The 18861-nt window shown below is 43.9% G+C and overlaps 1 protein-coding gene across 1 annotated transcript in view; it reads left to right on the top strand.

Moving 5' to 3' along the window:
* The first annotated feature begins 1422 nt into the window (after positions 1-1422).
* Positions 1423-18861, top strand: part of POLR3E (RNA polymerase III subunit E) — a 46357-nt gene continuing 28918 nt past the window's right edge. The window contains exons 1-5 of the mRNA XM_007953180.2: positions 1423-1458; positions 3072-3122; positions 7325-7402; positions 8076-8191; positions 8672-8754. Coding sequence (XP_007951371.1) covers positions 1423-1458; positions 3072-3122; positions 7325-7402; positions 8076-8191; positions 8672-8754 — 364 coding nt within the window. The remainder of the gene's footprint in view (positions 1459-3071; positions 3123-7324; positions 7403-8075; positions 8192-8671; positions 8755-18861) is intronic.

Below are 18861 nucleotides of genomic sequence, written 5' to 3'. Positions count from 1 at the left end.
GGAGGTTCTCCTCATGCTTCTCTAAAAACTCTGTTGGTGTGTCTGCTTATAAGCAAACACCTTGTCAGTTTCAAGGCATGACCCTCCCAGCCCAGCCATAAACCTGACCAATCCCTCACAAGGTCACTTAATCTTATTGGGTGGTTTTATGTACCCTATTTGCATAGCAATTGACCAATCCCTTGCAAGATTTTTGGTGTAGTGATAAGGCATTTGCCTGCTAACCAGAAGGCTGGCAGTTAGAAATCACCAGCCACTCCATGGAAGAGGGACTGGGCAGTCTGCTTCCATAAAAATTTACAGCCTTGGAAACACAGTTGGGGTTGCTATGAGTCGGAGTCAACTCAACGGCAGTGAGCTTGATTTTGGGTTTTTGCAAGATTTTTGGCAGAATTATAATTCTAAGCCCAGAAAGGTCATATATAAGAGAAGCCCATTTGCCTGCACCAGCCTTCCGCCCCGCTGAATTACTCCCCACCCCCCCATGGAGACCTGCAGCCTTCCTTCTTTTGCTTCTTGGTGAAGTGCCTCCTGTCACCTGGCATTCCTCCCCTTTGCTGTCCAAAGCATTCTATCCTTCAAGGCCCAGTCCCAGTGCTCCCCTCCACAACCCCATCTCCCAGCAAGAAGGCCTTTCCCTTCCCTCGTCTGAAGTTACCTGAAGTCTGACGGCCTAGATTTGAAAGGCAGTTGGTCTTGCTGTGTGACTGGGCAACTCGTCCATGTAAAGTGTCTCTAAACTCCAGTTTCCCTGTCCTAAAATGGGGCAATCATTTGTGGGGTTGTTAAGTTGATTGCTGAGAGAAAGGTATGTGAAGACTGTCATTTTAGACACAAAACTCCTACACAGAGGAGCAGAATCATACTCCATTCTGTGGATACACCACCTTTTATTTACACATTCACTTGGGGTAAGGTTCTGAAGTCAGCATGAAAAGTGACTGTAAACAAAGTCACTCTGGGAAAGCCTTTGAATGGTCTGCTCTTCCTGTTTGATGTCTGAGTCTTGAAAGCTTCTTCGCAGCCTTTAATTAGTTCTCAAGTGTTCTAACCATGGCTGTGGACCAGTCAGCCTCTGTCCCCCGGCCGGGTGATGACTTCTGTGTGAGTGGTCAAGAAGTCCTTAAAACCAGACCTTTGTTCTTCCCCACGGGACAGCTACCAGGTGTTGACTCTTGTCTGTTGATTTGCACCCGTTGCTGCTTTTCTCTCTCTCTCTGTCTCTCTCGGCTGATGGGGTCTTTAGTTGACAATCTACTGTTGAATCCACAGCAGGTGTAGAAAGGTCAGTTTCTGTTTGTCTAGGGCTCTCACTTTCAGGGCAACTGCCCCAGAAATGTTGGTTGAATGACTGATTGATGGTCCAGGCCTCTTTTCCTTTCAGATCAAGTCCAAGGACTGCACGGCTGGCTCACCCCTAGTATGGCCAATGAAGAGGATGACCCAGTTGTACAGGAGGTAACTTAGTTTCCACTCTCTGCCTGGGGTGGCAGGGAGAAGTACCTGGGCCCAGGGCTGCAGGTAGCAGGGCTGGGTCCTTTCTGGCCCTCCTCAGGGCATTCTGGAATCTGTTGGCTTCCAGTGGACCCCCAATCCTTATCGTTCCCTCTGCTATAACTCTCTTCCCCCAGATATCTGAATGGCTGACCCCACACTTCATTCAGGTCTCTGATCAAATATCAGCCAACAGGAAGGCCTTCCCTGACCACCCTACCTCATGTTGTACTCTCCTGTGCCCCTCACTCCCTTGCCCCCTTACCTTGACCGTATCTTGTGTTTGGCCATAGCACCCACCATCCCTGAGACATAACTTTGTTTGCTTATTGCCTGTTTCCTTCTGCTGGACTATAAGTTACCTGAGGGCAGTGATTTTGTTCTCTTCACTGCAGCATCTGTAGCACCAAGTACAATGCCAGCATGTTATCTGTCTGCAGTGACTATTTGTTGAATGAATGAATGGGCCTGACACCTCCCTCCCTGAATCTGGGAAGTCATTTGGTGGCTTTTCATTGAATCCCTCCTGTGCCGGGGGCTGTGACAACCCTCAGGAAGCTCATGATCTGTGGCACAAGACTGGCAGGGCAGGGGGCTCAAGATGTTGGCAGTGGAGAGGGGTAGGTTCTTGAGTCAGCAAAAAAGGAAAAAATTGTTCATAGTGAAACTTACCCTTCAAAATCCTCCCAACCTAGGACCTAGACCTTTGGAGGTCAAAAGCCAAGAAGTAACTGCGTTTTGTTGTGATCTTGTATGTGGAGACCGAAGTCTAGTTTGAAGTGAGGGGGCAAAGAGGTCTCTGGAGATGGAGGAAGGTGATCTTTTCTTTGAATCCCTTCTTTGGAGAGATGATTAAGTTTCCACGTCTGAGTTGTTGGAGTTCATTTAAACTGGGACTCCACTGCAGTAACAGGAATTCCAGTGAGGGTGACTGGTGCTGGGCTAGAGGGAGGCTTGAGACAGGCTCTCTGCCACCTGGAAGCCCTGGAACACTTCGTGAATAAAGTGGTGACTCAGTTGTGTCTTTCAAGATGAGTAAGGAAGGCATGTGGGAAGGGCACTCTAGGTGGAGGGACAGCCTATACAAAGAGCCAGAGGTGGGAGAGAGCTTGGTTAACATGGGGAGCTAGGAAGCAGGAAGGTTACCTGCTTGCTGTGTGCTGGGGCAGGGCCAGGTCGGTCAGGCAGGGCCTTGCAGGCCATGTTGGGACAGGGTAATAGGCCAATCCACGTACCTTATCCTCCTGGTAGGCCATCTCATCTGGCTCTGGGGAGCATCCTAAGTTGGGGACCTGGGGTAAGATGCCTATTGGGTTATGGTGAAACTGGGTCAGGAAGCCAGGCCCAGACTTGACCTGGTCCCCTAGGAGTTTGTAGGGGGCCAGTCCTGGGCTGTTGGGTGGAGACATTTCCAGATTAGAGACTTGGTTCCCTTTGTGTGTGGCATGAGCTAAGGTGTTTCCCCCAGCCTGCCTCTCTGAGCCACTGCCCCTTACCTGAAATTTGGGTGCATGCTTTGGGCAGATCGGGACATTGTGTTCTGTCTCCTGGTTAAATCTTCTTCCCTTGCTTTCCAGATTGACGTGTACTTGGCCAAAAGTCTGGCAGAGAAGCTCTATCTGTTTCAGGTAATTATGGAACTTAAAGGGGGAGAAAGCAAGTGCTGGGGGGATAGGAGGAATACAGTAAGTGGTGGGCAAGGAATGATGGGAGATGTTTTCCTTGCTTAAATTCTGCATGTGGCTTTTATGGGTGAGACTCTTATTTCAAAGATGGGCAAACCAAGGCGGTGGTCACATGAGAGGCAGAATGGAGAATAGTTCGAAGCTTGGGTCTGAGCTCACAGAGTTGACATTGAGGCCCAGCTTCTTTACAACTTAGCTGCGAGCTGACGGGCAAGTTCCTCTTTCTGTGCCTCAGTTTCCTCATTTGGAAAATAGAGTAATAAAGGGGTCCCATCGGGTCCCTAGAGGATTGGAGGAATCTATATTAAGTGCTTAGGAGCTCTGGTAGTATAGTGCCTAAGGTGCTTGACTGCTAACCAGAAGGCTGGCGGTTCAAACCCACCAGCCACTCCTCGGAAGGTTGGGCAATCTACTTCCGTAGTGATACTGCCTCATAAACCCAAGGAGGGATCGCTATGAATTGGTCCGACTTGACAGCACATAACAACAACATATTAAGTGTTTACCACTTTGCCTGGCACAGTTGGCATTGATGAAGGTAGTGTGTTATTATTGAGGCTCAGAGAGGGGACTACTGGAGGGTGAACAGCAGGCCCAGACAGAAATAGGGGGTCCTCTGTCCTGTCACTACGGGTTCCCTGATTTGTTTTCCCTGCCACTTCCCCTCCTTGCTGTCCAGTAGTTTGTAACCACCACTGCCATTGAGTCAATTCCAACTCGTGGCAATCCCCATTGGGTTTCCAAGGCTATAAATCTTTATGGAAGTAGATTGCCTCATCTTCTTCCCTTGGAGCAGCTGATGGATTTGAACCTGTGACTTCCTGGTTAGCAGCTGAATGCCTTACCCACTATGCCACCAGAGCTCCTTAGTTTGTGATACTGGCTGGCATATATTAAACACTGACTGTGTGCAGGCACTTTTGACAGTGTTTACATATAAACTCATTCAGTCCTCACATAACTGGTTATTATTATTATTAAACAACTTCATTGAGATATGATTTACACCTATACAATTCATCCATTAAGTATAAAATTCAGTACATGTTAGTATATTGATGGGGTTGTACAGTCATCACCACAGTCTAATTTTAGGACATTTTTGTTGCCTCTGAAAGAAGGTTCCTCTTAGCACTCACATCCCATTTCCCTCACTCCCTTCCTTGGCCCTAAAAGCTATACAAACCAAACCCGATGCTATTGAGTCAATTTCAACTCATAGCGACCCCACTGGGTTTCCAAGGCTATAAATGTTTACGGAAGTAGATTACCTCATCTTCCTTTCGCAGAGGAGCTGGTGGGTTTGAACTGTTGACTTTCTGGTTAGCAGCCAAATGTCTTACCCACTACGCCACCAGAGCTCTTAATTGACTTTCCCTCTCCAGATTTGCTGATTCTGAACATTTCATATAAATGGAATCATACAATATTGGCCTTTTGTGGCCTTTTTGTCATTCAGTCGGCATACTGGTTTCAAGGGTCATCCACGTTATTGATATTATTATGGCTAATGTCCATTTTATGGATGCACCTCATTTTGTTTATCCATCATCAGTTGATGGACGTTTGGGCTCTTTCCACTTCTTGGCCGTTAGGAATAATGCTTGCTGCAGTGAGCATTTATGTAGAAGTTTTGTGTGGACATACGCTTTCATTTCTCTTGGGTTTGTACCTAGAAGTGGAATTGCTGGGCCATATGGTAGCTCTATGTTTAACTTTTTGAAGAACTGCCAGACTGTTTTGCACCATTTTACATTCTCACCAGTAAAATTATTTTAAGTATTTTTATCCCTATTTTGCCTATGAGAAGATGAGGCATGGGTTGACTAGTAACTTGCACAAAGAGCTGTGGTTGCCGTGTTACTCTTGGAAGAGCCCTGGACTTGGAGGCAGGAGGCCTGGTGTCTACTCCCCATCTGTGCCTCTACCAGCCCTGTGCTGTGGGCCTATCATTGGACAGTCTTCATCTGCTTCCTTCAGTGCAGAATAGTGGCAGCAACGGGCCCATGTGTGATTGCGGTTGCCTTTGCCTTGTTCCATGTTTGTAGCAGCCCTGTGAGGTGAGGAGACTTAGGTACAGAGCTTGCCCAAGGCCTCACAAATACCGGGTGGCAGATTTGGGACTTGATGCAGGCTTTCTAATTCCAGAGCCTGGTGCCTGTCACCACCACCCTTCTCAGCCCAAGGTCAGAGGATCCCGGAGTTGCCGTGGGCCTTGGCAGCCAGGGCATCTTGGGGGCTTTGGATCCCCTGTCCCAGCCCTGACCCTTCTCAGGGTTTGCATCTAGACCAGCTGTGTTCTAGGCTGTGGTGCTTCTTGCACACAGCCGGCTGCCATCCCAAGCTCCAGCTTGGGAAGCAGGGAGGGGTCATCATTGCTATTTAAGTGAGCTTTTAGGGTATAACTCTTTTCTTGAGCTAGACTGTAGCTGACCTGAAATGGCCCCTAAAATTGGAGTTGACTTTGTACACTCTCTAACATTTCCACCAGACTCTTCCAGAGACTGTGATGGTGCAAGGCCATGGGGGCCAGAGAGCTCTGAGGGCAGGTCTAAACCAGGGCTTATCTCCACCTGTAGGACAGTGTACAGAAAAGGGCAAGTCCACACCAGTGCTTAGGCCCCTGAGGATGGGTCTGCACCAGCACTCGCACCCCCATAGAACAGTGAGGACTGACGTGGCAAGGTGTCCCCGGGTGTTAGGTGAAAGAAGCAGGTCCGAACAGTACTTTAAAGCATGAACCCATTTATACTGTGATAGTTTTACACATGAGGGCACTGAGGCTGAGAGCTCTTTCTGAGTGAGTCAGTGGCAGACCAGCTGCCATCTCTGTAACTTTTTATTGTGGAAAAGTTTACACATGTGCAAAAGTACAGAACAGGGTATAGTGAATTCCCATGTCTCCACCGTCCAGCTGCAGTGATGAATAGCCCTTTGTCAGTCTTCCCTTCCTTGTCTCATTTAACTTGTCTTTCTAGCCCCATGTGACCTGAGGACTGATAACCTAGAACTAGGGCCCTTGCTCTTGACCCCCGGGGCAGCACTCTCTGGGTTACTAGAAGCTGTTTGGCAATGTATGATGGCCCTGTTTGGGTTCCTACTGCTTGGGCAATGTCCCCATGTCCCTAGAAGTTAGAGGCATTTTAAAATTGGTCTTGGAGACCATGGTCGCAGGGGACATCAAGCTCAATTGGCATAACACACTACACGAAAACATTGTTCCACATCCTTCTTTGGTGAATAGCGACTGGGGTCTCATAAGCTTGCAAGCAGCAATCTGGATGCAACGATGGGTCTCTCCTCATCCAGTGCAAAGAAGAATGACAAAAAGCAAAGGCACATGGAAATAATTAGTTGGAAGGACTAATAGACCATATGATCCTCAGCCTGTATGACTATGAGACCAGAAGAACCAGATGGTGTATAGCTACCACTGTCAACCACTTGGAGGAGGATTGGTGCAAGAGATCCTGGATAGAGTGAGAGAACAATGTGGAACAAACTCAAAATCATTTAAAAAAAGACCAGTTTTGCTGGTTTGATAGAGCCTGGTGAGACCCCCAAGACTATGGTCTCTAGTTATTCTTCAGGTCTGGAAATAACTCACTTGTGTGGCTTCCAGCCAAACAGCAGACAGGCATATGGGGTGAACATTTACGACGGGTAGATACACTCCTTGGAGTGAGAGATTGTGAGAGAACAGAAGGGCAGTGTTTGCATTAGGGAGACAGCTCAGGGCAGGAGTGCATGGGAGGGAAGAACACAGGGAAGAGGTAACGACTGGGAGAAAGTGGGAAGGAAGCTGTTTCATTGTGGGGGATTGCAGTTAATGTCATGAAACAAAATGTGTATGAACTGCTGTGCGGAAAATGAATTTGCTCTGTAAACTTCCACCTAAATCATAATAAAAATAAATAAGGTAGAATTGTCCTTAGGAAGGTGGCTAGGTGAGGTCAGTGGCAAGTAGGGCTGCAGCCATGACCAGCGGTGGAGCTTTATGTCCAGACTAGTGAAGCCCTGGGGTCCTTGGATCTCTGTTTGAGGGGGCTGGGGTGTGGCTGTTGATCCTTGACTGGAAGCCCCAGGAGCTCAGCTCTGACCGGGGGCTGAGCAGTGTGGTCTGACGGCACCCTTTCCCTCCCCAGTACCCGGTGCGCCCAGCCTCGATGACCTACGATGACATTCCACACCTCTCAGCCAAGATCAAGCCTAAGCAGCAGAAGGTGGGCCTGGGAGTGGGGAGGCAAGGGGACGGGCCCTTAGGGGACTGGAAGCCCAGAGAAGGGGCGATTGGAGAGTTAAGAGGTGAACCAGCAGCTTATGGGGTCTTAAAAGCCGAGCAAGGAAAGTTTTGAGAAAAGTAAGTCGTTGGGTAGCTCCAGTGCAGCCAGGGAGGACAGAGCTCAAGGTGAACGAGGTTGGTGTGTGTGGAGCCGGGGGCATGAAAACATGTTCACAGGGAGAGGTGGGGCGAAGATGCAGGCCCCACACGTCTAGTGTCTAGGAGGGGTGGTGACGAGGAGAAGGGAAACACAGGCCTGGCGGTGGGCCAGTGGAACTTGAGCGCAGTGGGGCTGCCGGGAGGGGCTCTTCCACTGTCCCCAGCTCTGCGGCGTTTTCAAGAGCAGTTAGTAATAGGATTTTTATGAGAAATCTCTTGGCTTTCAAATGTTGCCACCTAATGTAGATCTTTGGGGGTGGGGTGGGGGGACAGACAAAGCTCTAGTGTCAACTTAAACCTGGGGGCCCTGCAGGATGGACACCTGTCCCTGCATCTGGGCAGGGGCAGGATTGGTAGGGACCAGTGTTAGAGGTGGCCAAGGTGGGGTTGGGGGTGCCCCTGGGAAACTGTGCCTCGGGGTCCTCATAGCAGGTGGGGGTGCTTGGTGCCTCCAGGTAGAGCTTGAGCTGGCCATCGACACCCTGAATCCCAACTATTGCCGCAGCAAAGGGGAGCAGATCGCGCTGAACGTGGATGGCACGTGCACTGACGAGACCAGCACATACTCCTCGTGAGTTCCCCACCCCCGAGACTGCTGGGCTTCGTGCTGTTCAGATATGAGGCTTCAGGAGGCCGGACAGACACCTGGGTAGTCTCTTCTGCCCCACTGCTGGCTCCCCACAGTGTCCTAGCCTTCTGACACTGTCCCCGGAGTTAAGCTGTTGTGTGTGCATGCATGTGTGTGTGTGAGAGAGAGAGTGACAGACTTCCTCGCTTGGGAATGCCTATCCCGAGTCCATTCCCCCAACCACGGTTCTGTGTGGGACTGAGTGGAAATTGGCCCTACAGTATCTGCTTCTCCTGTCTCTTGGTGCACACAGCCTGACAGGCTGAAGTCTCTCATCCCCAGCTCCCCTCCCAAGGCACATACAGCCCGCCTTTGGCCTTGATCCCTGGCTTTTAGATTTCAGAAGGTGTTGGGGAGAGTGGGCTGTGCCACCTGGCCCTGGCACTTCCCCTCCCTTGACGATGCTTCTCCCTGTGCTCCCAGGAAGCTGATGGACAAGCAGACGTTCTGTTCTTCCCAGACCACCAGTAACACATGCCGCTATGCGGCTGCACTCTACAGGAAAGGTAATGGGCTGGGTCTCCTTGGGCTGTGGTGGCTCATGGATCCTGGTTGTCAGTGCTTAGGTGAGAGGGAAAACAGGAAGAGGCTCAGACAGGGAGAGGCAGTACCTGGCCTTGAGTCCTGCTCTGCCTCCTCCGTCTGCATGACACCCACAGAAGCCAGGCAGGCTGTGGAAGTAAGTGCGTGTGGAGTTGGGAGTGAGGAGCTGTGAAGTGGGGGGACAGCCAACTGTCTGGGGCTGGTGGCAGCTCTGCAGCCACAGATAGCACTGTAGGAATCCAGACCCAGGAGCACCGGACCTTCAGGGTGTTGTAAGACAACCCAGAATTCTCACCTTTCAGGTAAAGCCTCATTTTTTAAAAATTGGCAACTAATTTTTTTTCCTCTGCATACATTTTTTCCATGGAAAGGATGACTGCTTTTTTTTATTATTATGATGATGATTTGGGTGAAAATTTACAGAGCAAATTCACTTTTCCATAAGCAGCTTGCATACACTTTGTGTCATGACACTGACTACAATTTATCACAATGTAACAGCTTCCCTCCCACTTCCTCCCCAAAGTTACCTCTTGCCTGTGTCCATCCCTCCATGCACTCCTGCCCCCTGAGCTGTCTCCCTGTGCATACACAGCCCTTCTTTCTCCCATGATTGTTCTCTTCAAGGAGTGTATCTACCTCAGGTAAATGTTCAGCTCATATGTCTGTGTACTGTTTGGCTGGAAGCCACAGGGGTGTGTTCAATTTCAGACCTGAAGGGCAGCTAGGGGCCATAGTCTCACGGGTTCCACCAGGCTCTATCAGACCAGCAAACCTGCCCCCCCCCCCCTTTTTTTAAATGATTCTGAGTTTTGTTCCACATTGTTCTCCCGCTCTGTCCAGGATCTCTCCTACATAGATCTCCCTCCAAGTGGTTGACAGTGGTAGCTGGGCACCACCTAGTTCTTCTGGTCTCATAGTTGTATAGGCTGAGGATTGCATGGTATACCAGTCACTTGGACTAATTGTTTCCATGAATCTTTGGTTTTCTTTATTTGCTCTGGATGAGGAGAGATCCATCGTTGCATCTAGATGGCTGCTTGCAAGCTTTTAAGATCCCAGTCACTACTCACCAAAGTAGGAGGTGGAACAGTGTTTTGTGTATGTAGTGTGTTATGCCAATTGAGCTTGATGTCCCCTGCAACTATGGTCCTGAGCCCACAGGTCCAACTACTTGCTCCCTCTGGGTAGCTGGATGTGGCCAAGTGACTACAACCTTGTCCCTTGTCAGCTCTACTGTATACCTGGGAATTCTTACAGAATATACCAATATGCTTGTAGAAATATTATCTGTCAATTGGCAGCTAATTTAAGTGGAAAAAACACACACATGCACACACACACAGGGCCAAACAGATTGTCAAATTCCTGGAATCGGTCCCCTTTCAGGACTTCAGAGGAGACACTGCCCAGTGCAGTAGAGGTGAAGCTTTAGGGTCAGCATCCTCCAGGGCCACACACATGCACACACACACATGTATACACACATGTACACACAAGCACACAGCTTAACTTTCAGGACCAATGGGGGAATTTTTATTTATTTATAATTTTTAATTTTCTTAATACAAGACATTTAAAACCCAATAATTCCACTATCCTGATCAAGAGAAGTAAAAACATGCATCCACTTAAAAACTTTCATGAAAATATTGATACTGGCATCATACACGATAGGGAGAAAGTGGAAAGAGTCCACATGTCTATCAGCTGATAAATGGATAAACAAAAATGTGGCCAATCCATATGGTAGCTACTTCTCAGTCATTTAAAGGAATGAAATGCTGATACGTACTGAGACATAGACGAACCTTGAAACATGTTAGGTGAAAATAGCCAGTCATATAAGACCACCTATGATTCCATCTATATGAAATGACTAAACTAGACAAATCCATTGAGATATAAAGCAGATTGGTGGTTGCCAGGGGCTAGGAGTGTTGTTGTTACGTGCCGTTGAGTTAGTTTTGACTTGTAGTGACCTCATGTACAACAGAATGAAACACCAGTTAGTCAGATGCCTCAGAATCCTTGCTGTTCTTGAGGTTGTTGTTGGCAGCCGTCATGTCAGTTCACTTTGGTGAGGGTCATCATCTGTTTTGCTGACCCTCTATTTGACCAAGCATGATGGCCTTCTCCGGGGACTGTTCCCTTCTAATAACACGTCCGAAGAAGGAGAGGCAAAGTCTCATCATCCTCGCTTCTAAGGAGCATTCCAGCTGTACTTCTTCCAAGGCAGGTTTGTTCATTCTTTTGGCAGTCCATGGTATATTCAGTATTCTTTGCCAACACCACAGTTCAAGTGCACCCATTCTTCTGTGGTCTTCCTTATTCATTATCCCGCTGTCATGTGCATATGAGGCTATTGAAAATAACATGGCTTGGATCGTGAGCATCTTAATCTTCAAAGAGACTTCTTTGCTCTTTAACACTTTAAAGAGGTCTTTTGCAGCAGATTTGCCCAATGCAGTGTGCCATAGGATTTCTTGACTGCTTCTTTCACGAGCATTGTGGATCCAGGTCAAATGAAGTCTTTGACAACTTCAGTCTTTTTTCCATTTATCATGATGTTCCTTATTGGTCCAGTTGTAAGGATTTTTGTATTTTTTGTGTTGAAGTATAATCCATACTGATCTTTGATCTTCAGTAGTAAGTGCTTCAAGTCTCCTTCACTTTTAGGAAGCAAAGTTGTGTCATCTGTATATTGCATGTTGTTAATGAATCTTCCTGATGTTTCATTTTTCTTCATGTAGTCTAGTGCCTTGGGTTATTTGCTCAGCACACAGATTCAGTAAGTATTCAGTAAGGATACAACCCTGAAGCACATCTTTCCTGATTTTAAACACTGCTGTATCCCTTTGTTCTAGTCGAATGACTGCCTCTTAGTCAATGTGCAGGTTCCTTATGAGCACAGTTAAGTGTTCTAGAATTCCTGTTCTTTGTAGTGTTATAATTTGTTTTGATCCACATAGTCGAATGCCTTTGCATAGTCAGTAAAACACAGATAAACATCTTTCTGGTATTCTTTGCTTTCAGTCAAGATCCATCTGATAACAGCAATGATATCCCTCATTCTACGTCCTCTTCTGAATCCGGCTGGAATTTCTGGCAGTTCCCTGTTGATGTACTGCTGCAATCATTTTTTAAATTATATCAGCATAATTTTACTTGAATGTGATATTAATGATATTGTTTGATAATTTCTGTGTTCTGTTGGAGCACCTTTCTTTGGAATGGGCACATATATGCATCTCTTCCAGTTAGGTGGCCAGGTAGCTGTCTTCCAAATTTCTTGGCATAAATGAGTAAGCAGCTCCAGTGTTGTATCAATTTGTTGAACAATCTGATTGGGTGTTCCATCAATTCCTGAAGGCTTGTTTTTTGCCAGTTTTTTTCAGTGCAGCTTGGACTTCTTCCTTCAGTACGATTGATTCTTGATCACATGTTGTCTCCTGAAATGGTTGACTATCAACCAGTTCTTTCTGATATAATCACTCTGTGTATTCCTTCCATCTCCTTTTGATGCTGCTTGTATTGTTCCATGTTTTGCCCAGAGAGTCTTTCCATATTGCAACTCAAGGCTTGAATTTTTCCTTCAGTTCTTTCAGCTTGAGAAATGCAGAATGTGTTCTTCCCTTTTGATTTTCAAACTCCAGGTCTTTGCACATTTCATTATAATACTTTACCTTGTCTTCTCAGGCTGCTCTTTGAAATCTTTCAGATTTTTTACTTTATCGTTTCTTCCATCGGCTTGGCTACCACCATGTGTCTGTTAGTTTTTTATACTGTGGCAGCTTGTGTGTTACTGTCATGCTGAATGCTATGCCACTAGTATTTCAAATACCAGCAGGTTCACCCTTGGTGGGTGGGTTTCAACGGATATTCCAAAGATTGGGAAGAGGGAGGAGGTGGTCTACTTCTGAAAACAATTAGCCACTGAAAACTTTATGAATAGCAGTAAAACATTGTCACATATAATGCCAAAACATGAACCCCTCAGTTGGAGGGAATGCAATACATTTGGGGAAGAGGTGCCTCCTCAAAGTAGAGGTGACCTTAATGATGTAGATGGAATAAAGCTTTGAGAACTTTCATTTGCTGATGTGACACAACTCTAAATGAGAACAAACAGCTGCAAATACCCATTAATAATTGGAATGTGGAATGTGGGAATCTAGGAAAATACAAAAATCCTCACAACTGGAACAGTATGCAACATGGAATCTAGGATAATAGGAAATTGTCAAAAATGCAGTTATAAAGATCAATATTCTAGGCATTAGTGAGCTGAAATTGACTGGTATTGGCCATTTTGAATTGGACAGTCTTATGGTCTACTACATGTGGAATGACAAATTGGAGAAGAATGACGTCACGTTCATCATCAAAAAGAACATTTCACAATCAGTCCTAAAGTACAGTGCCGTAAGTGATGGGATAATATCCATACACCTGTAAGAGGACCAGTTAATACAACTGTCATTCAAATTTATGCACCAGGAGTTCCAGTAAGATGGCGGAATAGGCAGACAAACCACACAGAACCTCTACAACAAAGAGAAGGGAAGCCAATTAACAGACACAGAAGATAATCCTGGAGCTCTGAGCTTTGCAAGGAAGGATACAGAAATGGATTAAACTCCAACTAGTAGAAGAACCTGCGTGAAAACACCAAAAAAAGGAGACATACGGAGCTGTGATCTGTCAGCCATCCTGACAGCATGGGCAGCTTGGATATTGACAAGTGGTGTTGGGACCTAAGAATTAAAGGTCCTAAAAATTGGCCTTGCTAGCCAGGGACTGCACAGAGGACTGCACTGGTGGCTGGTAAATAAAAGGGAAAGCAGTAAAGAGGGAGACGGGCTGAGCTGTGGAATTTTGGCTGTCCAGAGGGCATAGCCATTTTGAATGTTTACAAGCAGTTTGACCATTTTGGATCTTTAAATTGATAGTGTTCTCTCAGATTCCAGGGACCTAAGAATAGGCTCCATTTGCCGGGAACTTCAAGAATATTCTGGACACGAGCGATTGGAAAGGTGCGATATTCCCTTTGTTATTCTTGTATGCCACACCCTCTTGGTGAAAGGAGGTGTGGTCATCCCTTGCTCTCAACTCACCTTCTGGGCTGGCAGGAATTCTCTCCCAGTCTTTGTGCTACAATGGAGCCTGGGTGCCCTGCCCTGCCCTGCCCAGATTTTTTTTTTCCTTTTTTTTTGGTTTGTTTTTGTCTGTTTTAAAATTATTATTTTTTTTTTTCTTTCTAATGATTCTCACCATTCCTTGTTTTTCTTTTTTGTATTTTTCCTTTTTTTTTTTTTTAATGATTGTTCTTTTGTGTTTATGTGGTGTGTTTTTTGTCTGCTTGCTTTTACTTTTTTGATGGTTTTTCAGTTGTTGTTTTTGTCTGAGTGGGAGACAGCAACTGTGCCCATACGATGCAACCACGCCCACATCTCTTGAAGCTCCACTTACTGAGTGAGAGCTACCACTTCCTTCTTTACCAACTGGACAACGATAAACAACCACCAAGGAGAGCCTGACTCACCCTTAACTGCTCTTCACAAACATTTAGCAGAGATCTAATACAGCAGACCATCACAATCCACACAAAGAAGCAAGATAAAGCAGTAGAAACAAGGGAGTAGGATAAAGACCTAGAATACATCCCTGAGGAAGAAGCAGCATTGGAACTCCCTGATAAGGAATTTAAAAGAATTATATTTAGGTATGTTCAAAGCATTGGGAGACAGATCAAGGAATACACTCACAAAATTAAGGAAAATACAGACAAAACCCTAGAACAATTTCAGAAGAAAATACAAGAACAAAATGATAAAATAAATGAAAAATTAGAAAGAATACAAAATCTACAGATAGAAATCCAGAACATGAATACTAAATTTTCAGAACTAGATAACACATTGAAAGGGCACAGGAATAGAACTGAATTAATGGAAGACAGAATTAATGAGATTGAGGACAAATACCTGAATACTTCTTTGGAAAGGGATCAGTCAAAAAAAAGATCAGAACAAAATGAAGAAAGCCTAAGGTTCATGTGAGATACCATCAAAAGGAATAACCTACATGTCATCAGAATTCTAGAACAGGAAGAGAAAAAGAAAACCACTGAGAAAATTGTCCAAGATTTGTTGGAAGAGAACTTCCTTGATATGATGAAAGATGAGAATATATCCATTCAAGAAGTCCAACCAACCCTAAACAGGATAGACGCCAAAATAAAATCACCAAGACATATCATCATCAAACTCATCAAAACCAAAGACAAAGAAAGAATCCTGAAAGCACGAGAAATGCAAAAAGTACCTACAAAGTACAACCAATAAGAATACTCTCCGATTTCTCAGCAGAAACCATGCAAGTGAGAAGACAGTGGGGTGGTATATATATAAAACTTTGAAAGGGAAAAATTTCCAACCAAGAATTATTACCCAGCAAAATTGCCCTTCAAATACAATGGAATTAGGAGATTTACAGATTAGCAGAAATTAAGGGAATTTGTTAAAACCAGACCAACCTTACAAGACATGCTAAAGGGAGTTCTTAGAACAGAGAACCAATAATAACAAACAACAACCGACCATTAATACACAAGATGACATAACCCAGAAACCAACACAGCTATGGAAGTATACAAAGTAAAATAAGCTTACAAGATTGTAAACAGGGAACCAGAGACATGAGTTGGCAAATGAGGACAACTACAAACCAAAAAGAGGGAAAAAATAGTGTAGTTACAGAACTTCTGAATGGGGAGGAAGTCAAGAGAGTTGCAAGATAGAATGGACTGTTCTAAACTCAGGCAGAAAATTGTAAATCACAGGGTAACCTCAAAGACAGATAATAAACCTTCATATCACATTAAAAAAGAGGACAAGCACAAATATTTAGCAAATACTAAAACAGTAGCAACAAATGAAATGATACAATTCAAAAACATAATGAGCTCAGCCTAGAAAATAATATGGAATAAAGAAACCAGGAGCACCATGGAAAAACACATAAAGAAAATGACAGCAACCAATTCATACTTAACGATAATTACACTGAACGTCAATGGATTAAATATACCACTCAAGAGACAAAGAATTGCAAAATGGATAAGAAAACATAACCCATCAATATCCTGTCTATGAAAGATACACTTAGAGATAGACAAAAATAGACTAAAAATCAAAGGTTGGAAAAAGATATATCAAGCAAATGACCACCAAAAAAGAGCAGGAGTGCCAATATTAATTTCTGCTAAAATTGACTTTAAGACAAAAACTACCATAAGAGACAATGAAGGACATTATATAATAATTAAAGGATCAATTGAACAGTTATTGTTACAACCATAATAAATGTCTATGTACCCAATGAAAAAGCACCAAAATATGTAAATCAGACTTTAACAGAATTGAAAATACAAATAGATGTGTCCACAGTCATAGTAGGAGACTTTAATATATACCACTTTCAATCAAAGATAGAACAACTGGAAAGAAACTCAACAAAGATGGAACTAAACAATAGAACTAACAGAAGAACTATACAGTCTATCATCTTGACCTTACAGACATCTACAGAGCACTTCACCCAACAACAGTACAATATACATTCTTTTCCAGTGCACAGGGAACATTTTGCATGGTAGACTACAAACTAAAATTCACTAAAGCAAGCCTTAGTGAATTTTAAAACATTGAAATACTGCAAAGCATCTTCTCAGATCACGAAGCCATAAAATTAGAAATTAACAATGGGAAGATCAACATAAAAAGAACAAACACATGGAAACTGAACAGCATCCTCTTTAAGAATGACTGGGAAATAGAAGAAATAAAAAATGCCTTGAATCAAATGAGAATGAAAGTACAGCATACCAAAATCTTTGGAACACAGCAAAGCAGTGATCAGAGGCCAATTAATAGCAATAAATGCACACGTCAAAAAAGAAGAAAGAGCCAAAATCCGCACCTCAAACCAACATATCCAACAATTAGAAAAAGAACAGCAAGAAAAGTGTACAGTCACCAGAAGAAAGGAAATAATAAAGATTTGAGCAGAAATCAATGAAGCAGTAAATAGAAAGACAATAAAAAATCAGCAAGACTAGAAGTTGGTTTTTTGAAAAGATTAATAAAATTGACAAACCACTGGCAAATTTAACAAAAGGAAAAGAGGGAGAGAATAGAAATAATATGAGTCCTAAGAAACGAAACAACAGAACCAACTGAAATAAAAAGGATAATATCAGGATACTGTGAAGAACTGTACTACAACAAATTTGAAAATCTGGAAGAAATGGATAGATTTCTAGAAATACACTACTTACCTAAACTAACACAGACTGAAGTGGAAAAGTTGAACAGGACCATAACAGAAGATATTGAACAAGTCATAAAAGAATTACGAACAACAAAAAAAGTCCTGGCTCAGATGGTTTCACTGGAAAATTCTACCAAATATTCAGAGAAGAACTGACACCAATCCTACTCAAACTATTCCAAAACATACAAAAGGATGGAATCTTCCCTAATTCATTTTGTGAAGCAAGCATAATATCAAAACCAGGCAAAGACAACACTAAAAAGGAAACTACAGACCATTATCCCTCGTGAATATAGATGCAAAATTCTTCAACAAAATCTTAGCCAATAGACTCCAACAACATACCAAAACAATAATTCATTATGACCACGTGGGGTTCATATCAGTATGTAAGGGTGGTTCAACATTAGAAAAGCAATCAACATCATCCACCACATAAATAAAACACAGGGAAAAAACCACATGATCATATCAATCAGTGCAGAAAAGGCATTTGATAAAATTCAACACCCATTCCTGATCAAAACTCTCGGCCAAATAGGAATAGAAGGGACATTTCTCAACATAGTAAAGGGCATGTAGGCAAAACCAATAGCCAACATTATTCTCAATGGAGAGAGACTGAAACCATTCCCCTTGCAAACAGGAACCAGACAGGGATGCCCTTTATCACCATTTCTGTTCAACATTGTATTGAAAGTCCTAGCCAGGGCAATAAGGCAAGAAAGGGAAATCAAAGGCATCCATATTGGTAAGGAAGAACTCAAACTATCCCTATTTGTTGATGATATGATGCTATACCTAGAAAACCCAAGAGACTCGGTCAAAAAACTACTGCAACTAATTGAGAGTTTTAGCACTGTGGAAGGATACAAGATCAACATCCAAAAATCAGTTGGATTCCTCTATACCAGCAGAGAGATCGCTGAAAAAGAAATAAGGAAATCCATACAGTTTACAATAGCTACCAAAAAAGTAAAATACTTGGGAATAAATCTTACCAGGGACACAAAAGACCTATACAACTACAAAACACTAGTTTAAGAAACCATAAGAGATCTACATAAATGGAAGAACATACCATGCTTGTGGATAGGAAGGTTGAACGTTGTGAAAATGTCAGTTCTACCCAAAGTAATGTATACATTCAATGCAATCCCAATCCATATCCCATCAACATTCTGTAAGGATATGGAAAAACTAATCACTAACTTTATGTGGAAAGGAAAGAGACCTCTCAGATAAGCAAAGCACTATTGAAGAAGAAGAACAAAGTAGGTCTCACACTCCCAGATCTTAAAACCTACTACCCAGCCACAGTAGTCAAAACTGCCTTGTATTGGTACAACATCAAACACGTAAACCAATGGAATAGAATTGAGAACTCAGAAATAGACCTATGGTCAGCTGATCTTTCACAAAGGGCTGAAATCCATTAAACAGGGAAGAGATTGTCTGTTTAACAAATGGTGCTGGCAAAACTGGATATCCATTTGCATAAAAATGAAACAACATTTGTACCTCACACCATACAGAAAAACTAACTCCAGATGGGTCGAAGACTTAAATGTGAAACCTAAAACTATAAAGTTCCTCAAGGAAAAACTAAGGGCAAATTTAGGGGCTCTAATATATGACGTTGTTATGTGCCGTCGAGTCGGCCCCGACTCATAGCGACCCCTCCTTCGGTTTCCGAGGCAGTATCACTACGGAAGTAGGATTGCCCAACCTTC

The sequence above is a fragment of the Orycteropus afer genome, unplaced genomic scaffold, assembly GCF_000298275.1.
Source record: "Orycteropus afer afer isolate SDZICR_OR568_19922 unplaced genomic scaffold, OryAfe1.0 scaffold00376, whole genome shotgun sequence".
Lineage (NCBI taxonomy): Eukaryota > Metazoa > Chordata > Mammalia > Tubulidentata > Orycteropodidae > Orycteropus > Orycteropus afer.
The sequence above is the reverse complement of the archived record's forward strand: the minus strand, read 5'-3'. Positions and strand labels throughout refer to the sequence as shown.